The 22423-nt window shown below is 26.7% G+C and overlaps 3 protein-coding genes across 3 annotated transcripts; 2 read left to right on the forward strand and 1 right to left on the reverse strand.

Moving 5' to 3' along the window:
- The first annotated feature begins 577 nt into the window (after positions 1 to 577).
- On the forward strand, positions 578 to 9574 carry LOC141523965 (homeobox protein rough-like). Its single transcript, XM_074237562.1, has 3 exons — positions 578 to 1682; positions 6817 to 7051; positions 9118 to 9574. The coding sequence occupies exons 1-3, from the start codon at positions 1169 to 1171 to the stop codon at positions 9341 to 9343; spliced, it is 975 nt and encodes a 324-aa protein (XP_074093663.1). The 5' UTR covers positions 578 to 1168; the 3' UTR covers positions 9344 to 9574.
- Positions 9575 to 13124: 3550 nt separating this feature from the next.
- Positions 13125 to 18206, reverse strand: Hrb87f (Heterogeneous nuclear ribonucleoprotein at 87F). Its single transcript, XM_074238213.1, has 6 exons — positions 17924 to 18206; positions 16395 to 16919; positions 15553 to 15838; positions 15232 to 15453; positions 14778 to 14940; positions 13125 to 14067 (listed from the first exon to the last, which is right to left on the reverse strand). Exons 1-5 carry the CDS (start codon positions 17942 to 17944, stop codon positions 14819 to 14821), a joined length of 1176 nt encoding a protein of 391 aa, XP_074094314.1. The 5' UTR covers positions 17945 to 18206; the 3' UTR covers positions 13125 to 14067; positions 14778 to 14818.
- A 1097-nt stretch (positions 18207 to 19303) lies between these two features.
- Positions 19304 to 22376, forward strand: Emei (transmembrane protein 161-like emei). Its single transcript, XM_074238212.1, has 11 exons — positions 19304 to 19771; positions 19856 to 19959; positions 20046 to 20301; positions 20387 to 20466; positions 20624 to 20839; positions 20912 to 21028; positions 21110 to 21250; positions 21380 to 21554; positions 21733 to 21829; positions 21905 to 22059; positions 22132 to 22376. The coding sequence occupies exons 1-11, from the start codon at positions 19769 to 19771 to the stop codon at positions 22249 to 22251; spliced, it is 1464 nt and encodes a 487-aa protein (XP_074094313.1). The 5' UTR covers positions 19304 to 19768; the 3' UTR covers positions 22252 to 22376.
- The last annotated feature ends 47 nt before the right edge of the window (positions 22377 to 22423 follow it).

The raw sequence follows: 22423 nt of genomic DNA on the forward strand, positions 1-22423 counted from the left end.
TTGGGTATATAATGCGAAACGGAATGCTTGATGAGTCAGTCTAAGGCCATAAGCCATCCAGTTAGCATTGTACCGCTCTTACCTGTACTGTACTTTTGTATATTAATATTTTCACTAATCACAATTTTTGTTTAAATAAACTTAATCTTTTAATCATTTTCCATGCGCTATTATTCACAATCCTTAACAATGATTATTATTATTATTATTTTTTTTTTTTTTTTTAAGTAATAAATTCTCGACTTAAGAAATCAAGAAAAAAACATTTTTTAATGATTTTTCAAATTTGAAATTTTTAATAATTATAATTCAAATTCTAAATTTTGAACGAATTTATGTTTCATAAAAAATTATAATATATTTAATTTCAGTGTCATCAATTAACAGAAATCTGAGAATATTTATAAATTTTTAATTTTAGTTAAAATATAAATTAGTTTAAAATAAAGAATTTAAATTATTGTTATTCAAAATTCAAAATAAGAAAAATCTCTAAACACAATTTTTTTTTCTAATTTAAATTAATTAAATAAATTTTTACTATCGCTATATGGATTAAAGCGCAAAATTTGTTAAGAAATAATTTTAAAAGTAAAATAAAAAAAAAGCCAGATGAAAGGTAATGAAAATATTACAGAGATGTTACCCCCTCTAACAGCCCTCGATTTTGGTGGCGGTCATGAGCCGGGCGAACGTGTTGCTGTCAGCTCATTCAGATACACTTTCCACTTTATATCACGTCGGGTCTCTTCGGGACTCTTAAAACTTTTTAAAACAAATAAACAAACATACAATTAAGTCATATAATTCAGCTAATTATTTTAGTATCAAAATATTTATTTTGCCGTAACAAAAAGTATATTTTTTTTTTTTTTCAATTGTTATCATTACAGTACGTGTAAAATAAAACTTATTTTTATTCTATAAATACGTTAATTTTTTTAAATGAGCGATACATGATACACATGCATGTATTATATTTATATATGATGAGAAAATTAGACGAGTGCGAAATGTGGAATTTGATGACAAATTAAACCGTAAAACGTAACATGAGTATTTAGTGAGTGAATATTAATATAATCAGTCGTTAAAAGAAAGTCTTTGGATTAACATCACTAAAATGATTTATTAATTAATTAATAAGTGATTATTAATTTTATAAAAAATGTCAATTAAATCAAACCCGCGACCTTCGTCTCCGCGGCGGTTTTTCGCGCGAATTTATGGTCATCTTGAAACTAAAGCCACTGATAGCGATACTAATAGTAATAGAAATAGTGAGAATAAAATTGTAAATAAGAGTGAAGTAAACTCGGAGGACATCGCCAAGAGTTTTCCCGGTACAGAATCGCGGGTGCTCCTCAAGCGATTCGCAAGTGTCAGAGATAGGAGGGTTGAAGATAAAAATTATGATAATAATGAGAGTGAAAATAAAGATGAAGATAGAACTAATGGTGATTATGGGGAAGAAGTTAAGAAAGAGTTGACTAATGAAGTTGTAGGTGGTGAAGGTGATAATAATTATTCTCGGACCTTCTTGCCCCAATTATTCGCCGGAAGTGCGACGCATCTTCATCACCTGGCTCATGCTGGACATCCGGTAACTTCTATGCCGTCGCATCTTCACAACCTCGCGGGACATCCGGCAGATTCGCACTTTCATGGATTCTCTGCTTTTCGTAAGTTTTTAGTGTTATTATTAAAATAATTTGAAAATACAATTTTTTCCTTTTTTTTATTACTAAAACACAAACATATTCAAAAAAAATTTTTTTTTTAAGTTATTATATGTTCGATAGGTTCAAAAAGAAAAAAAAAATGTAATTTTTTAATTTGTTAATAGCTCTCAAGATACAAGGTCATTTCTTAATTATTGATATTTTTTTAGATATAAGCTCATTTCGATGTTACACTCATCGAGACCTTTTATTTAAGTACCCACATGCACTTTGATATATTTTTCATATATACATATATATAATATATATAAATATATGAAAAATTGATGTGGGTACTCAAATGAAAGGTCTGGATGAGTGTACCATCGGGATGAGCTTATATCTTTAAAAATGTCGATATTTCACCAGATAAAAGGTCATTTCTTAATTATGTATCTAGAGATGAGCATTTTCGAATACAGCCTAAATAATCATCATTAATTGATTATTGGTGAGAATGATATAAAACCTTGAAATATTTTTCTAATGATACCAAATTTAACTATAAAAGCCTATTTTATCATTTTATCAAAATTTTTCTTATAGTCTTATATATATATTGACCGGAAAATTAAATTAACAACAAATAAGAAAATAAAAATTAAAATTAAACAAACTAATTTATACATGTGTGAAATGTATGTGTACGCATGGAAGAAAAGGAGATTTCAGTGAAAAAAAGTAAAATCCTCAAAGTAAATCCGAGATATATCATATAATGTAATATATAAGTAGTATAAGCTTAATACATATATTCTCAGACTTGTATAGCTGACCACCTTGGACGTTGATACAACTACTGTATTATTATACATATATTTACTCACACGTTACTCGATACGATAAGCAGATTGTCGTTAGACTGATACCCCGTGAAAAAAATTCTCAATAAAATATATCTTTTTAAAATTTTAAAAATATTAATTTTTGAAAAAATAATTAAATAAAAAATTTATTTAACTCGACCCATCTATTATCTATTAACACTATTAACATGGGAGTACATTGCAGTCCATTGTTAACAAAATAAACGTTACGCACGCTCGCTTGGATTCGCGAGTCGCGTCGGTTGCGGGGGTTTATCCCGCCTCGCCACCTCGCACCGATATTGTGATGAGATTACCGAACGCAGTTGGCCGCGTCTCAATGTTCAGCACAACACCCACCACCTCATCTCATCTCCTCGCTACACATTGCTTCCGCCGGTTCCTCTAGCTTCTATTCTTCTCTTCTCCACCCACAATCTTCCTTCTTCCTTCATCTATTCTTCCATCCTCTGTCCTCTTCCCCTACATCTACTGGAGTACTTTAGCACTCCAGTACTCACTATTCTCTTTTGCAAATCTGTTACTTTAACTATAACAATAATTACTCTACAATTACCGCAATAAGACGGATTATGCTTATTTTTTTTTTCTTTTTTATTTTTATAATTATTATACTTAAAATTTAAATTTAAATAAAATCAGTGTGATGTTGAAGTGATATAATACTCCAAACTGTAACTGGATATTGTCAGTGCATTACAACGTATGCGATAATTAGGATGCGGGGCAAAACGATACCGGAAGTAAGTAAGCACGAGGCTTCATGCTTAATCTCGTCAAGTGAAAACGGATACCGGATCCTAATTGTTACTCTTACATATGAATTATATTATATTAATGATAATAATAATATAACACGATTATCGTATTCATATTCGTATTATTTATAAAACATTCTACTTTCAACAGGATGTAATTAAAACTCTTACTTATTATTGTTCTTATTAGATTAATATTACGCGACCAAAATTTTCATTTTTTTTTCTCACGACATTTTTTATTTTTAGTAATTTTGGTAATATCAATTTTCAAAAAAATATTTTTAAGTTAATCGAAAAAATTTGTGGGACTATTAAAGATCATTAAGATTATTTTTTTCAATTTACACTATCAAATTTTATTAAATTATTTGAATCTTAAAGGACAAGGACGATATTTTTTTTTATTAATGAAACAATAATTAAAAAAAATAATAAATATGTAATTTAATTAACAATTACTAAATTTTATTAATATTTTACTAGCAACCTTGCAGTCACTATGTGACTGCTATGACTTGTGAACTATTTTAATAAATAAAATTTTGCTTTATTAAATAATGACTTTTGTTAAATTGCACTGTACTTTTTTAACTATTGAGGTTTTTAAAGATATAAGCTCATGCCGATGTTACTCTCATCAAAAGCTTTCATTTGAGTACCCACATGCATTTTTAGGGGAAGGTGGGGTAAGACGGCCCACCTAAGTCAGTTTTTATTTTTTGTGGCTTTCTACTATCAAGTGGACTTACTCTCGTCTAACTTTGACTCAATTCACCGAAATTTTTCGAAAGTTCTAAAAAAAAATTTGTTTTTGGGGGCAAGATGGCCCACCTCCAAAATATGATTAAAAAATATTAGAAAAATAAATTTTTAGTCAATTTTTGAGGTGGTCCTTCTTGCCTCAGGTGGGCCGTCTTGCCCCACCCTCCCCTATATATTTTTCATATATACATATATATAATATATATAAATATATGAAAAATTGATGTGGGTACTCAAATGAAAGGTCTTGATGAGAGTAACATCGGGATGAGCTTATATTTTTAAAAATTTCGATCGTTCACAAGATACAAAAAAATTTCTTAATTATGGTAAATTGCACTGTACATTCTTAACCATTCACGTTTTTAAAGATAAAACATTAATTTTTCATACAATTATTTTTTGATATTAAAAATTATGGGCTTGTGGTTGAATAAATAATAAGAAATGAAATATTAATTAAAATTTTTTTTGATAAATTGAAAATGAAATAAAAATTTTTCTTTAGTAAACTATTTAACACTGTAGATGATTTGAAAATTCGTTTCTAAAATATACAAATTGATTTCTTGATTGAAATTTGACAATTACAAAATAAAATAATTAATTTTCCAAACAGTTGAATTAAAAAAATTTTTTTTAATCAAAACAATTAATAATAAACTCGATTTCTAATTAAAATATAATTTAAAAATACTTTTCTAATAAAATATCAACATCTCAATCACACAGAAAAATAATATTTACAATTACAAATGTCAGCTGTTTTACAAAGATTATTTTCCCATCGAATGAAATTATCCTCGGGCGATCACTTAAATTAATCATCCTTTAGTCTTGTCTAAACCCACCCTCGCTCTCCAAAATTAATCCAGGTGTTAGATGTTGGTGAGAACAACTCATTCATGCTGCACATGTTCTCCTGCTCTACACAAATTGTTGTTATTCTCCTCATATCAGTGAATATTTATATTTAAAAGTAAAAAATTATAAAATAAAAAAGTAAAACCATTATAAATTATAATAATAATAATAATAATAGTAAATGATAAATACACGATGTTAATATTTGATAGCGAACATAAACAAAGCGATATGGAAAAAATAGTAGTAATAAAATAAAAATATTTACAAGCTTGTAAAGGTAAATAAAAATACACGGATGAGGTAGTTTGATTCAACCGATTTTTTTAGCACTCTCCTCCACTTCCCTCTCTTATTCTTCTCTTTACAATTCGATGGATCGTCCTTCTGTTCGTTGGGTCGCTCGACTGTCCGTCGAATTTGATCGGATTACAGTTGGCGTAACAATAAACATTATATATATATATATATATATATATATATATATATATATATATATATATATATATATATATATATATGTATATATTTGTATATATAAATTTTCAAATGCTTACTCGTTTTCACGCACCAACCAACAAAGTTCCCATAGAATTTGCTAACCAAATAAAACGATAAACTGTTTTTATTATCATCATTATTGTTTATTATAGTAACCATTTTATTATTGTTTTAATCATTTCAATAGAGATTATTAGATTCAATTTTATTGTTGTCATTATTATTATCTATATTATTAAGAGAATAAGAAAAATTTTGTTTCCAGGATAGTAATATGATAAAATCTTGTGAAATATTAACATTAAAGATATAAGCTCATCCCGATGTTATACTCATCAAGACCTTTCATTTAAGTACACACATCAATTTTTCATATATTTTATATATTTATATATATTATATATATGTATGTATGAAAAATATATAAAAAATGCATGTGGGTACTCAAATGAAAGCTCTTGATGAGTGTAACATCGAGATGAGCTTATATCTTGAAAAATATCAATAATTAAGAAAGTACAGTGCAATTTAACATAATTAAGAAACGACCTTGTATCTTGTGAAATATTGACATTTTTAAAGATATAAGCTCATCCCAATGTTACACTCATTAACACCTATCATTTAAGTACCCACATGAATTTTTCATATATTTATATATATTATATATATACGTATACATAAAAAATATATGAAAAATGCATGTGGGTACTCAAATAAAAGCTCTTGATGAGAGTAACATCGAGATGAGCTTATATCTTTAAAAATTTCAATAGTTAAGAAAGTACAGTGCAATTTAACATTTTTTATTTTATTAAGGGTACATTAAAGATTATTACCGTAAATTTTTATTAAAAAATATTTAATTATTACAAAGTTATTAACAATCTCGTAGAGCCCTAAAAAAAATTCCCCCCTACATGGTCGGTTCGATAATTCAAAAACGGATCATCTGAAAATAAAAACCCAAATTTCTTTTTAATCAGTAAGAATGTAGTTATCGTCTCACGTACGGAATTTGAAAAATTTTTTTAGCCGGGTTAAAACAAAAAAAAACAGTAAAAATAGTGAGAAAATTTTCAATCAGTCATAATTTTTTTAATTAATAAAAATTTTCCAAATTCCGTTAATAACTTTGTAATAATTTAATATTTTTTTATAAAAATTTAGGGTAATAATCTTTAATGTACCCTCAATAAAATAAAAAAAATCCAATTGCCAAATTCCCTTATTTTCCCTGTCAAAAAAATTCCTGAAAATCACCTAATTTTTTCGATCGTCACATTTGTTCTTTTTTTTCAATTTTACATTTATAAAAATTAAAAAATTTAATGAATGAGGTGATTAATTTTTATTTATTTTATTCTTAAAAATATACAGTTGCAAGAAGAAGAAGAAAAGAAGGAAGACCAAGGAGACAACGCACGACATTCAGTGGAGAACAAACAGCAAGACTAGAATTGGAGTATCATCGGGGTGAATACATATCACGAAGCAGAAGGTTCGAATTAGCGTCAGCGTTAAGACTCACTGAAACACAAATAAAAATATGGTTCCAAAATCGTCGCGCCAAGGACAAAAGAATCGAAAAGGCGCAGTTGGACCAACAATATCGGTAAAATAAAATTAAAATAAATTGTTTAATAAATATTAGTGATATTAGTCACTACTTAGTAAGTAGATGGGTAATTCGAAAAATTCTAACGTCAAGTGTATATAGTAGAGTAAATAAAATTCAAACAAGGGTGCGCTGAAAAATATGTTTACAATAGTGTCCTTCACGCGTAAAATCCCACTTAAGGCTATTTAGCGGCGTATCGCTCTCGAAAATCATTGATTCATTCTTATCTCCATTTAATATAGTGTTTGTCACTCCCTACTTAGTGTACTCCTAGGGAATCACGATCCAACGATCCCCAATCTGGCCCTTCAATGTTTATATAGTTGTTATCCTATATTGTACATCTTGATATTGTGTAGTATAAAATCTCAGACACCTGATTCAATGGTTACATTTTATAGAAAAAAAAAAAAATTATTTATTGGATAATTCAAAAATCAAGTGTCTAATTTCAATGTCATAAAATTATAAAAATTATTAATTTTTGTGTTGTACAATATATTTTATAAATAAAAATATTTTACAACACTTAAAAATATAAAAATGATAAAATAATAAAAATTAGTGCCACGTTTACGTATTTTAGAAATCAATATTTGTTTTTTCTTTCGGCACATTGCGATCGCGACTAATTTAAATCGTGGCACACACGAAGCGTACAATTACAATGTTTATACAGTAATTAAATTCTTATTATTTTTATTTTTTTTTTTTTAAATACAGTAATTATTATTAATATTATCATTTGTTTAGTTACTTATAATAATTAATATTTATGATTAATAATAACATACGGCGGCTTACAATCAGCCTAAATAATTAATAAGACGACGCGTGATGTTTGTTTCAAATCTATCGTTATTATTTTGTCTTTTCTATTCCCTTTGCTATTACTTTTGTTAATTGTAGGTGTAATTAAATTATTTATACATTACAATATGTGTGGAGATATGTCGTTAATTATTTAAAATTGGCTCTATTAATGATATCGGTGAATTATATCCTGGTTAATTATTGATACCAAATGCCAATTATAAATTCGGTAACGGTCGTCCTTAAATGAATTTTTTTAATTAATTAATAAAAAATCGGTAATTTAGTAATCTAATCAGAATCAATAAATATTTTAAATAATGATAAGCCGCGGATAAATTGCGTATGCACTCTACCTTAATATTAATTATTAAAAAGCACTGTACTGATGTGTATCTTTCATTCGTTATAATTTTAAATATTTTAATTAATTGTTTTAAATTGCCCTTAACTACTTACTAATAAACCGATACCGATTCTAATCACAGCAATATTTATTGTTGATACACAATCATCTCACTAGATTCATTCTCCTTAAAATAATTACTTTTTTAATTTTTTGGATTCAGTGTCAAATTAGTCTGATTTTCTGGGGGCGTCATTTTTTACAATTTGGCGGTAATATTTTTTTTTTGTTAATTTTCGTATCACTGTTACGCGGCCTACAATAATTAAATAATATTAATATAATAATTCGTTTAATAATTTACAATTAAATAACAATTAATTAATTTTCAAATAATTTTCCTTAAACAATATTTAAATGTTACTTTTTTTTTTTTTTTTTTCAACAATATATATTCTTCCTTGAACACAAAAATTATAAAAAAGACTTGTAACAATTAATTCTCTTAATTTTGATATAAAAATTAATAATAATAATTATAGTTAGGTGATAAATAACATGAGAAGATAAATTATTTTAAGCAATGATCAATAGATTAAAAAAAATGATAAGATAATGACTGGATTACATGCCAGAGTTGTCTACACGAGAAATCGACATGTGTTAGATGTTAGATGTTACTATTTATCTAATGGGTATACAATGTCTTCCTCCTGCTATTTTTATCCACTAAATCTATCAAGGGTTGTTAATAGACTCATCCCCTAATTTCACCCTAACACAAAAACAACTCAAAACCTCGATGGTTATTTTTATTATGTCTATAGTGATTTTTCTTTGTCTGACACGCTATTTATCCATTTACTTTGTAATTATAATTACTAATTATTTAATGTTTCAGGAACTTGGCTGTGTCCAATGCGCTGGCGAATTTTCCAGTATACAGCAATTTTTGCGGGCTCTGCTTCTACAAGGATCCAAACCGCGAATTAACACCACACACGTGTATTTCTTCTTATCGTCCAGATATCATGATCAAATCTTTGGAAGATAAAAATCAACCATGCAGCAGCAGTAGCAGCAGTGAAATCTCGGAAAATCCTCCAATCGCTATTTCTCCAATTTGAAAATTAATTAAGTAAATATTTTATTTTGTGAATTTACTTTTAAATGTTTCTTCCAGCCTCCGACACTTGAGATGATTGTTAATCAATCATAATTACAGATGAAAAATTATTATATGGAAATTAATCAGTCAATAAATAATAATGATAAAATTTTAATAAAAAAATTTTACATTTAAAAATTCAAAAAAATTACAAGTGCAAATAATTTTTCAAAATGTAAAAATATATGTATAAAATACTTTCATTTTATTATTAATTATAATGACACTAATTAATAAATAATAAAGTCTGAATACATAGATTTTTTTGACTTAATTTTATTGATAAATTATACAATTTATTTTTTAACGATTTTGGTACAAAAATATAACGGATATTTTTAGTTATGGTAGTTAGTCACCAATTTAAATACTAAAATGTTTATAACTCATTAATAGCGATAATTTCAATTACAATCTTTATAGAATTATTATTTATAACAATATGAAAATTTTTTAAAATTAATTAAGGGATTTTATCACCTTTTTCGTCCATTGTAGCTATTAAAAAATTAGTTTATAAAAATGAAAGAAGAAAATTTACACCTTTTAATACAATAGTAAAAATAAAGTGAAATTTTTAATATTCATTTTTTTTTTTAAAGTAACATTTAAATTTTGCATTACGAATAAAAACGTATTGAAAATTTTCAAGAACATAAATTCTTGTATCAAGAAAATTTTCTTAATAAAAGTATTTTTTTTCTCAGTCTACTTTTGAATTCATATTTTTATTTTTTTTCAAATCATAAAAATAGTTTGAATTTTTTTTTAAAGTTTATCAAAAATAGGATAAAAATATATTTTTTTTTTTTAAATGATTAGAGAATAAAAAAATAATAATTTATTTCTTCTTCGTAATTGTCTTGACAAGTAAATTAAAAAAAAAAAAAAAAAAAAACTAATGTGGATAAATTTTGATAACATTTTTCAGAGGACATATAATTTTTTTTTTTCAATAAAATCTTTAAGAATAATTAAAAAATTTTTTTACAAATTTTTATTATCATTACAGTAAATCCTCCATAAAATAAAATTATTTTAAGAAAAAAATGTTAATTTTTTAATTATAAAAAAAAAAAAAACTATTTAACTGTGAAATTAAATAATTACCAAAAGTAGGAATAAGAATAATTAAAGTAGGAATAATTAATACATAATTACTGAAAATAATTTCTTTATTATCATTTTTTACACAAAAATACAAATTTAAATAAATTTTATTTAGACCTTTGGTAAAAAATACTGAAAAAAAAAAAAAAAAAAATATAAAGAAAAAAAAAAAAACACTTACCTCATTGAAAAAATGTACGATTGACCATTGCGAAGACACATGGACATTCTTTCTCGCCCGGGCCAAACGGTTTACCAGAAATTAATGAAAACGAAAGACAACAATTAATACAATAAAAAAACCTAAATCGAAAAAAAAATTATTAAATTATAAGAAAAAAAAAATATTAAACAATTACAGTTAAAAAAAAAATTAACCCTCAAAGTCTGGTATAGTTTCGCAGTTTTGATTAAAGCTGACTGACTTTCTTCCTCAATAGATAGTAAAATAATAAAAAATAACAGTACACGGTCCTAATCATTAGTAAATAAACCAACACACTTAGTGAGACTCGACGACGTGGATAAAAAATTTTTTAAAAATAATAATTATAATAGAAACTAATATAAACAAATCATGCAATTAAAATATATAATATGCGGTCGTACATATTTATGCGATCAGATATTTCCAGCGTCAATAGAATGTAAATTTTTTTTACATTGGATATTGCTTTAATCAACAGTAAAATTATTTTTGTGTTTATAATAATAGAAGAATCAATCTAATTATTTCCTACCTGTGATTTATGCTAGAGGTAAGCCTAGTATAGCAGGGAGTTATTCTTGAGGCTAGTTATCCTTTCTTTTGATCCGCAATACAGCTATCCTGCCTGTTTTTCTTCTGATCTTAATTATCTTCCTCTCTAGCTCCCATTATTTATTCTTAGAATATATATTCCTCGCTAATTGTTACTGAGTTTTTTTTAGTATAAACTATCGATAATTGACGCTGAAGTGACAGATTTACAAAAATTTTATATATTTCAATTTAATATTTATTCTGTTATAGAAGAAAAAAAAACTGGCGCTTTATTTCTTCTAAAAAATTAAGTTTGTAATTAATCTTCGCAATGTTTTAATTTCTACTTAATCGTGGAGCAAGAACGGGATTAATCAAAATTAATATAATCTTGTTACAAAATGGGGAAGACTACAATCGCTTAAAATCTGAAGGATATAAATTAAAATGATTAAGAGATTGAATTTTTTTCTAGAAAAATTCTCAACATTAAAAAAATATTTACAAAATCACACAACTTGTTTAAATAAATATTTTCTACTTCTTGTCACTCCAGCGGTACTATCAATTACCAAATTTTTCATTTTAAAGGGTTACACACATTTAAAATTAATAAAAATTAATTTTATTTTTATGGACATATTTTTAAATATTTACATAGAAAATTTAATTTCAATTGATTTTTTTTTTCAAAACTGTGTTTGGAAAGTCGATCGATCTGTAATTTTAACAAAATTTACTTAGTCATATTTTTTAGTGATTGATCCGAAAATATTTTATAAAAATTTTCATAGAAAATCGATTTTTTATTGCTAAGCTGTCATTTTCATAAAAATAGATTTTTTAAATTAATTATTTCGATTAATCATTAAATAATATATTACAACAGAATTTATATTTATTATATGCCACTAAAGTAGCGGCCGAAGTAGTTGAGGTCAATTTAGGTCGACCAAAAAAAAATTTTTTTTTTTCCAAAAAAATTTTTAATGAAGGGAAGATTTTGAGTTTAAATACAAACAATTTTTGTATTTAACTATTTTTTTTTTAATTTTCAAAATTTCAATGATTAATGTCTCAAACACACGAAAAGAACAAGATGACACTAGATATCATTCAGACACTAGATTAAACTGAGTGAAAAAATTTTCAGATAATAGCTAGTATAATCCAGATTACAATGAGTATACTCCAGATATCACGCAGTATAATCTGGATTATACTAGCTATTATCTGAAAATTTTTTTCACTAAAGATATCACTGAGTATAATCTGGGATGATATCCAGTAGCATCTTGTTCTTTTCGTGGACTATTTAATTTTTAATTTTAGGAATTTTTATAGACTTTTTGTTTTAATTTCTCGAACTTTATTATTGACTACTACAGTTGTTGTGACTCAACTGAAGCGAAAGGACCTCCTTAAATGCGAATAACCCTTTAAAAAAATTAAATAAAATATTTTTTGTATCGAAATATAAAAAAAAGTGAACCTACGATACACTAAGACACTCTTATCTCAAACCATAAAAAATAGCAACACTTATCCTAATCTCCATGCCACCTAAAAAAATTCAATCCATATAAAAAAGCGTTTGTCTAATAAATAATCATATCTTGGAAAAAAGGTTCTGGTCATTTTTTATTAATTATCAAATCCAATCAAATTAAATAATCTATCTTAAGACAATTACAACTTAAAATTAATTAAATCAGTGTTTTTTCCTACACAACACCTACACATTGAAAAACTTTTATTCTCAAACTTATTTATAAAAATTTTGCTTATCATTACTTATTAATTATTAATAGTCAGTAATCTATCGCGCGCGAACTCGCTAATTTTTTTTTTATTTTTATATATATATATATATATATATATATATATATATATATATATATATATATATATATATATATATATATATATATATATATATATATATATATAAATTATGTTAATCCTCTCCCTCGAAAATGTTTTTCTCATCAGTAGTGTCTTTAATAATTGCAATCTACCTTATAACTTGCACAGTAATTATTAATCATTAATTATCAATATATAAATAATATGTAAGCCTTTAAAATCCTAAATTGCATTACAATAATTCCTGTTTTCTCTTCTTTTTTTTTCTTTTTTGTATCTTGTATAATAATTATAATTAAAACTTTTAACTGAAAGACTAAGTGAGAGTACAATCCCGTGATGCTTTTAAGAATAATAATCAATACAAAATAAACGGATGCAATTGAACGATAAATGAATAATATTGAAATTAATTATTCAATAAAATAAAGTAGTTAAGTAAATATAAATACGTTATCTGAAATTTAAACTACAGATAATCTGTGTAACTAATAACTGTAATGGTGATTATTTGTAATATTATATCGGTGCTACATAATACACTGAAGAGATTGGTTAATTAATTTCCAGTTAATATAAATTAATAACATCGCCAGTACTCGATATATTAATAATAATCAATTATTATTAATAATATCTTTGAAAAATATATAAATCGTTCCCTCAACGCTATTACAATAAGTAAATCTAAATGGGTAAATTAACGCATTAATTCTCATTTTTTACAGTAATTAGTCGTTACGTTTGAGTGTTGATTAAATTGAAATAATAATAAATAATTATTGAATGATTTTGATCCTGTATTGATATTGATATTCGATCCTGATTGTCCTGCCTTGTGCCTCATTGCCTGCCTCACTCTACGCCTTTTAGCCCTGCCTGCTCCACAGTAACTAACTCAGTAGTACACAAGATTTTCTATGTACTCGACGGACTAGAAGACAACAAGTAGTATTGGGGTTCACCTGAGGTTCAAAATTCACAAAGATCACGTTAGTTCGAGGATAACTACAAGGACCTTCCTCAACACTTCAACTCTTTATTTTATTTTCATCTTAAACTTTCTTTTAGTTTGTTTCTTTATTTATTTTTTTCAAGCTAATATCTAAAAGAAAATTGATTTCGTTCTAATTACTTATTTTAGTCTAACCTTTTTTTGCTTATTTTATTTTATTATTAATTGTTGATGATAATAATAATAATAATAATAATAATCATAATAATAATAGTAATAAAAAAAGATATATTACGGAGATTTAAGTAATATTTATTTAAGAATACCGCTATCTGATAAATTGATTTCGTTAATTTTTTTTTAATTAAAAGAAAAAAATAAAATATTTGACAATTTAAAAAAATCATTTTCTAGAGCTGTAATTTAAATTATTAAAAATTTTTCTGATATTTAAAACTCGGATACTCACGAATAATAAGGCTTAATTAAAAAATATTTTTAAAGAAAATAAAATTATGTGTAATTTTGTTCTTTCCGTGTAGAAGTGCAATAGGGTAAAAAGAATTTAATTTAGTTATTAAAATATATAATTTTGTATAAATAGTTTAATAAATATTTAATATAAAATTTTTTTCTAATGTTTAAAAAAATAATTACCAGACAGGAGTTTTCTCAAGTCAAAACTTATAAATAAATGAATTCATAAATAAATATACTAACCTTCGAGGGAGAGTTTTCTTCACTAGGATGCAAGTCTTAAATTAATAACGTCTTCCGCCGCCCATGTTACCACCACCCATATTTCCGCCACCGTATCCACCTTGATTGCCGCCTCCGTATCCGCCGCCACCACCACCTCCTACAGAATTACCTCCCATGGGTCCTAAAATCACAATATTAATTTTTTTAAAAATAGTCTTACACTTGAATTAATTATCATGATTTCTAATTAAAAAAAAAAAAAAAAAAAATTTAATTGTGAACAAAGGGGCTCCTTCTCATAACGTTAATTGGCAATATAGATGAGAGTTGTTAGTAGGAAATAACTGCATTAACAAATCAGTGAATTAATGCAGATATTGAGACGATTTAGTTGAGCCAAAAGATTAATTATTTGAAGATAAATTTCAATTCTAAAAATATAATTTTGAATAGGGAAGGAGTAAAGAGCGACCTTGTCCACCGAAGGGTGGCATCCACCTCGCGTCTCCACCAGATTGTCTTCCACTAGGGCCCATACTAGTACCGTAGGGTGCTGGTCGTCCGCCGGAGTTGAAGTTACTTCTTACGGGACCACCGCCATAACCTTGTTGGTACCCGCTGCCGAAGTTATCGTTGCTCCAGTTACCACCGCTGTTGTAGCCACCCTGGCCTCCTTGACCGCCCCAATTGCCGCCTTTACCACCGCCAAAAAATTTAATTTCAATAAAAAACAATTTTTTCTATTTTGAAGTTAATTATTTTCAATGAAAAAAAATTTATTTTGATTTAATACCTTGGTTTTGACTTTCCCAGGGCCCGTTGCCGCCCCAGTTGTTCTGGTTTCCACCGCCGTAACCTCCTTGACCACCACCGTTGTTCCAGTCGCCACCGCCACCGCCGCCGCCGCCACCTCCACCACCACCGCCTGAGCCGCGGTTACCCCAATTACCACCACCTTGATTTCCACCTCGTGGCCCACGACCTCCTGATTGACTTCCACGGCTTCCACCGCCACCTCCGCCACCACCACCACCACCGCTTCCTCCGGTCGCCGAGGCCATCTCTGCTCTACTTAAAGCCTATCGAGAAATATTTTTTAGTTAATATTTAATCAATTGGTTAATAATTTTTTTTCTTATTTATTAAATTCTGTTAAGACTTTAGATTATTTTAAAAATTTTCATAAGAATCAAGATCAATAAAAAAAAAAAATGAAAAATTTAACAAATATTGTCTTATTTTAATTAAATTCAGAGTTGCATATTATATATTCTTCATTTAATATTAATTAAATCAATAATTTTAATTATTTAAATTACCAATATTTTTCAATTGGTTATTTATTTTATTTTAATTATCAATTTTCCAAGAAATGTATTACTTACATTTGTTAAATGATTAATTTATCAAGTCAGATAATTTTAATTAATTATTTATAATTGAATTTAAAATAAATTTTCAGAAAAATAGAATTTTTGCAACCTTGATTAAAGGGGGAATAATACCTCACATACTATTTATTTTTTAATTTTAGGAATTTTTATAGGCTTTTAATTTTAATTTATCGAATATTAAAATTTCCTTCCTTAAATTTAATTTGATTGAGAAAAAAAAATAAATAAAAAAATCTCATACCTTTTTGACATCGACATGTTTTCCTCGGATTTGATGATTCCGTTGCAAACAAATTTTATCAACGGGATCGTAGTCATCGAATTCGACGAAACCAAACCCGCGTTTCTTACCAGTCTCTTTGTCGGTGACGATACTGATGGAGTTTATGCTTCCGTAACCCTGGAAATACTGTCTCAAATCGTCTTCCTCGTGGTCGTCCTTCAACCCGCCGACGAAGAGCTTTTTCACAGTTGCACCAGCCTCGGGGCGTCCAATTTCCTGGCGCGGTACAGCGCGTTTTGGCTCAACCACACGGTTATCAACTTGGTGAGGTCTCGCGCGCTGCGCGTCATCTACCATGTGTGCTCTGGAGTAGGTTATGAAACCAAATCCTCGCGAACGCTTGGTCTTGGGATCCTTCATCACCACCACGTCGACAATTTCTCCCCATTGCTCGAAGTGCTTCTTCAGAGAATCGTCTGTTGTTCTATAGTCTAACCCTCCAATAAATAATTTTCTAACATGTTCAGGTTCATTTTTGCCATCCTGAAATTTTAGTAAGTTTGTAATTTAAATCTCCAAATTTAATACTCTAATTTTTATTTCAATTTTATATTGATTTATTTATAATTACTAATTACAATTTTTATATTAATTTATATGAAAATGAAGTTAGCCGATATTTCAACATTTTTTATAATTTTTATTGAAAAAATTTCAATTAAATAATTAAAAAAAATTTTTCATTTTTCATCTATAATAAACTTGAAAAACTATAAGTGTAATTTTTTATAAATATCTTTTTAGTTTGCTAACTTCAGTCTCATTAATTTATTTATAATTAATTTTTTTTTGTTTTAAATGATTGTATCAATTGTCTGTCAAACTAGATACCTGAGGATGTCGGAATAAAACCGACGAAACGTCATGTAACGAATAATTGTGTTAAAATTTATTGATGGTCTTTTCGCCTGACCCTTATTACATAATATAAAATATATTAATTCACTTATTAAAAAAAATCATGAAATTTGTCCAATTTCTGTTAATTTCATTGTCCTAAATATTTTGCAATTTATATTGACACTCATATTTCACTAAAATCAATACAAAATGGCTCTGTTTGATCATCAAGCTTTGCACGGGTCAAAAAAATGATCAATATATTATATTTAATTCTGTTTATAACGAATGTAAAATTATCAGCGGATATATACAAACGAAAATGGCTATATTTAGACATATATCAAAAATAATAGTTAAGCGCAAGGACGCGGTGTCATAAAATAACCGACGCCATGTTGTTATTTTTTTAAGCTTCTTTATGAACTAAAAATAATTTTGATTAAATAATCACTTGAACTTTTTTCTACACTTGAAAAAAAAATTTTTTTTCAATTCACAAAATTAATAACGATGAAAAAAAATTTTTTTACAAAATTATGATAGGTAACAAAAATCGGAGTTCATCAATTAAGAAAAATTAATTATATATTTTTTTTTTTGATAAAATTAAGAATATTATAAATGAATGGATGAACGTAACTTACTTCATGCTCCATTTTGACCATTTTAGAGGGCTAATAAATAATTACTGATGATTTGATGTGATTAGATAAAACAATACAGTTAAAACGTTTACTGCGGCAAACCAGCAACTGACAAAAAGTTTAATGGCTTTCTCAATCCTAAAGTCGATCGATTTTAATGGCGTCCGTTCATTTGGATAAGTGGACCCCGAATTTATTGTCGATGTGAAGTTGCCGATCCACATATGTGTAACAGGGAGCGAATTTTGTCAGTTGGATATTTTAATACCAACTTAATTTAAGAGCACAATCCATGTTATTTCATTTTTTCAATGAGGCAGCAGTGTAAAAAGAATATCGGAGCGCACTCTTACTTCCGTATCCTGAAACCAAAATAAATAAGCGGGAATTTTTGAAAACGTAAAATTGAATAACATTGAAGTTAGCCGTCAGCTGTTAATTTTAAAAATTTTTTAAATAAATTAATTACAATAAAAAAATGCTTCTGAAAATTTTCACTTGTGATTTTTATTAATTTTTACATGTAAAACTTTTTAATTAAATTTTTTTTATAATAATTTAATTGCTATAAAATTCTAAGAAAATTTTTAATATCTGTCAACTTCAGTGTCATAAAATTAAAAGTTGTTGATGACATTAAATTCAATCATACAGAAGTTAGCCGTCAGCTGTCAATTAAAAAAATTTTAATTACAAATCAATTACGATAAAAGAATGCTTCTAAAAATGTTCACTTGTAATTTTTATTAATTTTCACATGTGGAACTTTTTAATAATAATTTAATTGCTATAAAATTCTAAAAAAATTTTTAATGTCTGTCAACTTCAGTGTCATTAAATTTATCTGTAACTTCACAATTGTTTTAATTTTTTTTAGCAAATAAATTATAGCAAAAAAAATTATTAAAAAAATGGACTTGTATAAATTTTAATAAATTAAAAATGCAATTTTTTAAAAATAATTTTTAGATCAAATTTTTTTTTGTTAAAGAAAACTAAAAAATTGTCAAGTGACAGCTAACTTTAAAAATACATGTCATTTTTATTTTTAACATTTTCTTTGTTACATAGATAAGTAACAATAATGTTCTTATAAACAATTTAGACACTAATATACTTTTATTTTGAACTGTCATCACATGATGCTCTTATCAAAAATATTTGAGTGTGAATTTAGCAGACATCTGATAATTTTTTAATAATTTATAAACAATTTATTTGTCACAGGAAAATATCATTTAACATAATTTATATATTTTCTTTGAACTATTACTAAATACTTTGGAAAAATTATTTTGACAGTTATATAGATTGTCAAATTATTGAAAGAAAAAAATTGGGATCTGTATTACCGAAGGTCAGCACATAAAATGCATAAAATACGGATTGGTGTTTGATTTGAAAGTGGGGATTTGTTCTTACATTAAAATAACAACAATAACAAAATCTGATTGAAAAATTATAACCGCTTGTAACTATGGACGTTTTAAGTTAGCGATGCGCTTGAAATAATTTGTTTAATAACATAACAATTTTATAAATTTTATTTAGATATTTTGTTAGCACACGCGACCTGGGGTTATGACTAACCTAAATATAGTTCCTAATAGAAATACGTATAAATTTATGTAACAGAGAAATGGTGGTGAACTTGTAGTCTAGTCTGGCCTTATATTAGTCATCCCGCATCTTGTAGTACACAGTCTATTTATTACCGGGGCATAGATAATTTTATAAAAACACATCCCCTCTTTTGTTGTAATTCTCAAAAGCCTACTTTCTTAAATAACTTGAGTTTTAATATAAAACGAGCATTTATATATCCAGAGATTTTAATTTCTTACAATGGTAAGTTTTTAATAAAATTTTTTTTTATTTTGGTTCAATAATTTTGAGTTTTTAAAATGTTTAATAAATTTTTTTTTTTTCTAGGCACTTTTGGGAATTCAATTGGTGATTACTTTAGTGGTTGTTAGTGTAATTCAAAAAATAAACCCTCATTTTTCATTAGCTAAATGGATTTTATGTTCCACTGGGTAAGAATTTTTTTATAATTTATCAACAAAATAAATTATTAAACTCTGGAATTTTTTTTTAATGAAGAAAAATTTTTGCATTGCAGACTGATAAGATACTTGTATCCAACAAATGATGAGTTGAAATCTCTCGCAAATATACCAAAGGAAAAACCAAGAAAAGGAAAGCACATGCAAAATGGAAAGTCACATGAAACTTTTCACGTCCCACGTAATTTAGACATTACTTTGGAAAAAGCTCAAGTGACGAACTTGGATATCATTCATTTGAAGTATTACTCGGATTTTCAATGGTTGTTGGATTTTTCAATCTATGCAACGATAACTTACGTCCTCACTGAGGTTCAGTACTCTCACAATAATTACTCAAAATCGCTAAATTAAGTACCAAGTATTTTATTTTAATTAACTTTATTTATAATTGCAGGTTTATTATTATTTGTATTCCATTGAAGGAGAGATCAACCTAAGTATGCTTTGGTGCATACTAGTAATTGGATTTACATTGTATCCTTCTTATTAAATAATTTTTTTGTCACTGTCTGTTATAAGAATCCAAAAACCATCAAATGTTACTTAATTTCAATATTTTTTTTTATCCTCTTGAATTTCGCGTTAATTTAAAAATTAATTTTCTTTAAGATTCCTTAATTAAAAAATTTAGCAAAATGTTAATAGTCCTCTGGGTCCAATACTTCAAAAGCAGTGAAAATACTGGTGAAAGATCAACATGTATCGTCATGGGAATCGTTTACTTATTGATCGCATTAGCAGTTCAAATTATTGACGAAAAAATTGTAGAAATTGGTCTTAACAAAGCTTACACCAGTTTCAATCAAAGTGCAACTAAATTTCTTGGCGAACACGGACTCTCTTCTACGTAAGAATTAAAATTTAAAATAAAAATAATTTTTTCATCTATGTAATAACAAATTAATTTTAATTATTTTAGGGGACCAGCATCAGGGATAGTTTTAAAGTTTTCCCTAGCCGTTTGGTGTGGATTACTTGGCTCCTTGCTAACATTTCCGGGTCTGAGGATGGCTCAAATGCACTCAGATGCTTTAATGTATTTTATAATTTTAAAAAATTTATTATTACTGAATTACTTAATATTAAACAAGTTAATAAAAATATTTCTGCATTTCAGTTACCACAAACAGCGTAAAATTTTATCATTATTAGCAAACATAAGTTTCGCGTCGCCTTTACTGCTAGTTTGTTTGTGGATCAAACCGATAAGTCGAGATTATCTTACTGTAAGAGTTTTTACGGGAGCGAGTGGTCCACTGTAAGTAATTGTGATTATTTATTTATTTATTTATTTATTCATTGATTTTTTTACAATTTAAACAATTCTTATTCTATAGTAAGAAAGAGATATATTAAACACTTATAGATTGGACTTGATTTTTTTCAGGATGACGCCAGATGCATTTGAAAGTATGAGACTGATTGCTATTATCGTTGTAGTTTTATTAAAATTATTATTGATGCCGATGTATCTGCAGTCGTATTTAAATTTGGCCGAGCAGAGACTAGAGAAATTAAAAAAAGAATCTGGTAGAATAACTAATGTCGATTTACAAAAAAAGGTAACATTAATATATATTATTATTAATTTTTTTTTAGTGAAATTTAGTGTCATTGTAAAAGTCTTGATACATAATTAAAAAATGAGCTAGTATCTTGTGAACTATTAACTATATAATTTTTCATATATTTATATATGTTATATATATAAAAAAAAAAAAATGATTTATTTACTTTCAGATTGCTGCAGTGTTTTATTATCTGTGTGTCGTATCGATACAATTTATAGCACCATTACTACTATGTTTATTTTTCTCATTTATGTACAAAACACTTGGTAAGCTTAAAATTTTATTTAAAAATAATTTTACAATTTAAAAGTTTATAAATTAAATTTATATAATTGTTTCAGGTAGTTACTCGTGGAATGGTTTTGGTAGTGCATTAGATGAATGTTCTGTCGATGAATCTCATCCGGTGACAAGCAGTGACAACGTTGACAATACTGAAAAAACTATTACACAAACAGCTGAAGAATTCCACTTAGCTTTAGGATCTTTGAAACAAGTTAGTTCTATTTCTTCTTTTTATATTATTTATATAATAATAAAATATTAAGTCTAATTATTGTTTTTACAGATTTTTACAACAGAAGTCTTCCGTGGTTTGTTTGGATTGGCAACATGGTGGACCTGTTTTACGATATTTGCAACAAATGCTCTAGGAATGTTCTGTCAGTCCTACCTGACAGCTGCGTAATGAACAATTTATTAATTTAACAATTACTAGAAAAAAAAATTGAGACTTTTTTGTAAAACACTAAACGCACAATTAGTGATCGTTGTAAATATTTAAACATTCAGTGAGTGAATATTTTTTTTTTTTTAAATAACTAAAAAATCGAACTCACTTTGGACGCTTCTGTCAAAAT

The sequence above is a fragment of the Cotesia typhae genome, unplaced genomic scaffold, assembly GCF_013202065.1.
Source record: "Cotesia typhae breed Kobodo isofemale line unplaced genomic scaffold, CoteBio_Ctyphae contig_22, whole genome shotgun sequence".
Lineage (NCBI taxonomy): Eukaryota > Metazoa > Arthropoda > Insecta > Hymenoptera > Braconidae > Cotesia > Cotesia typhae.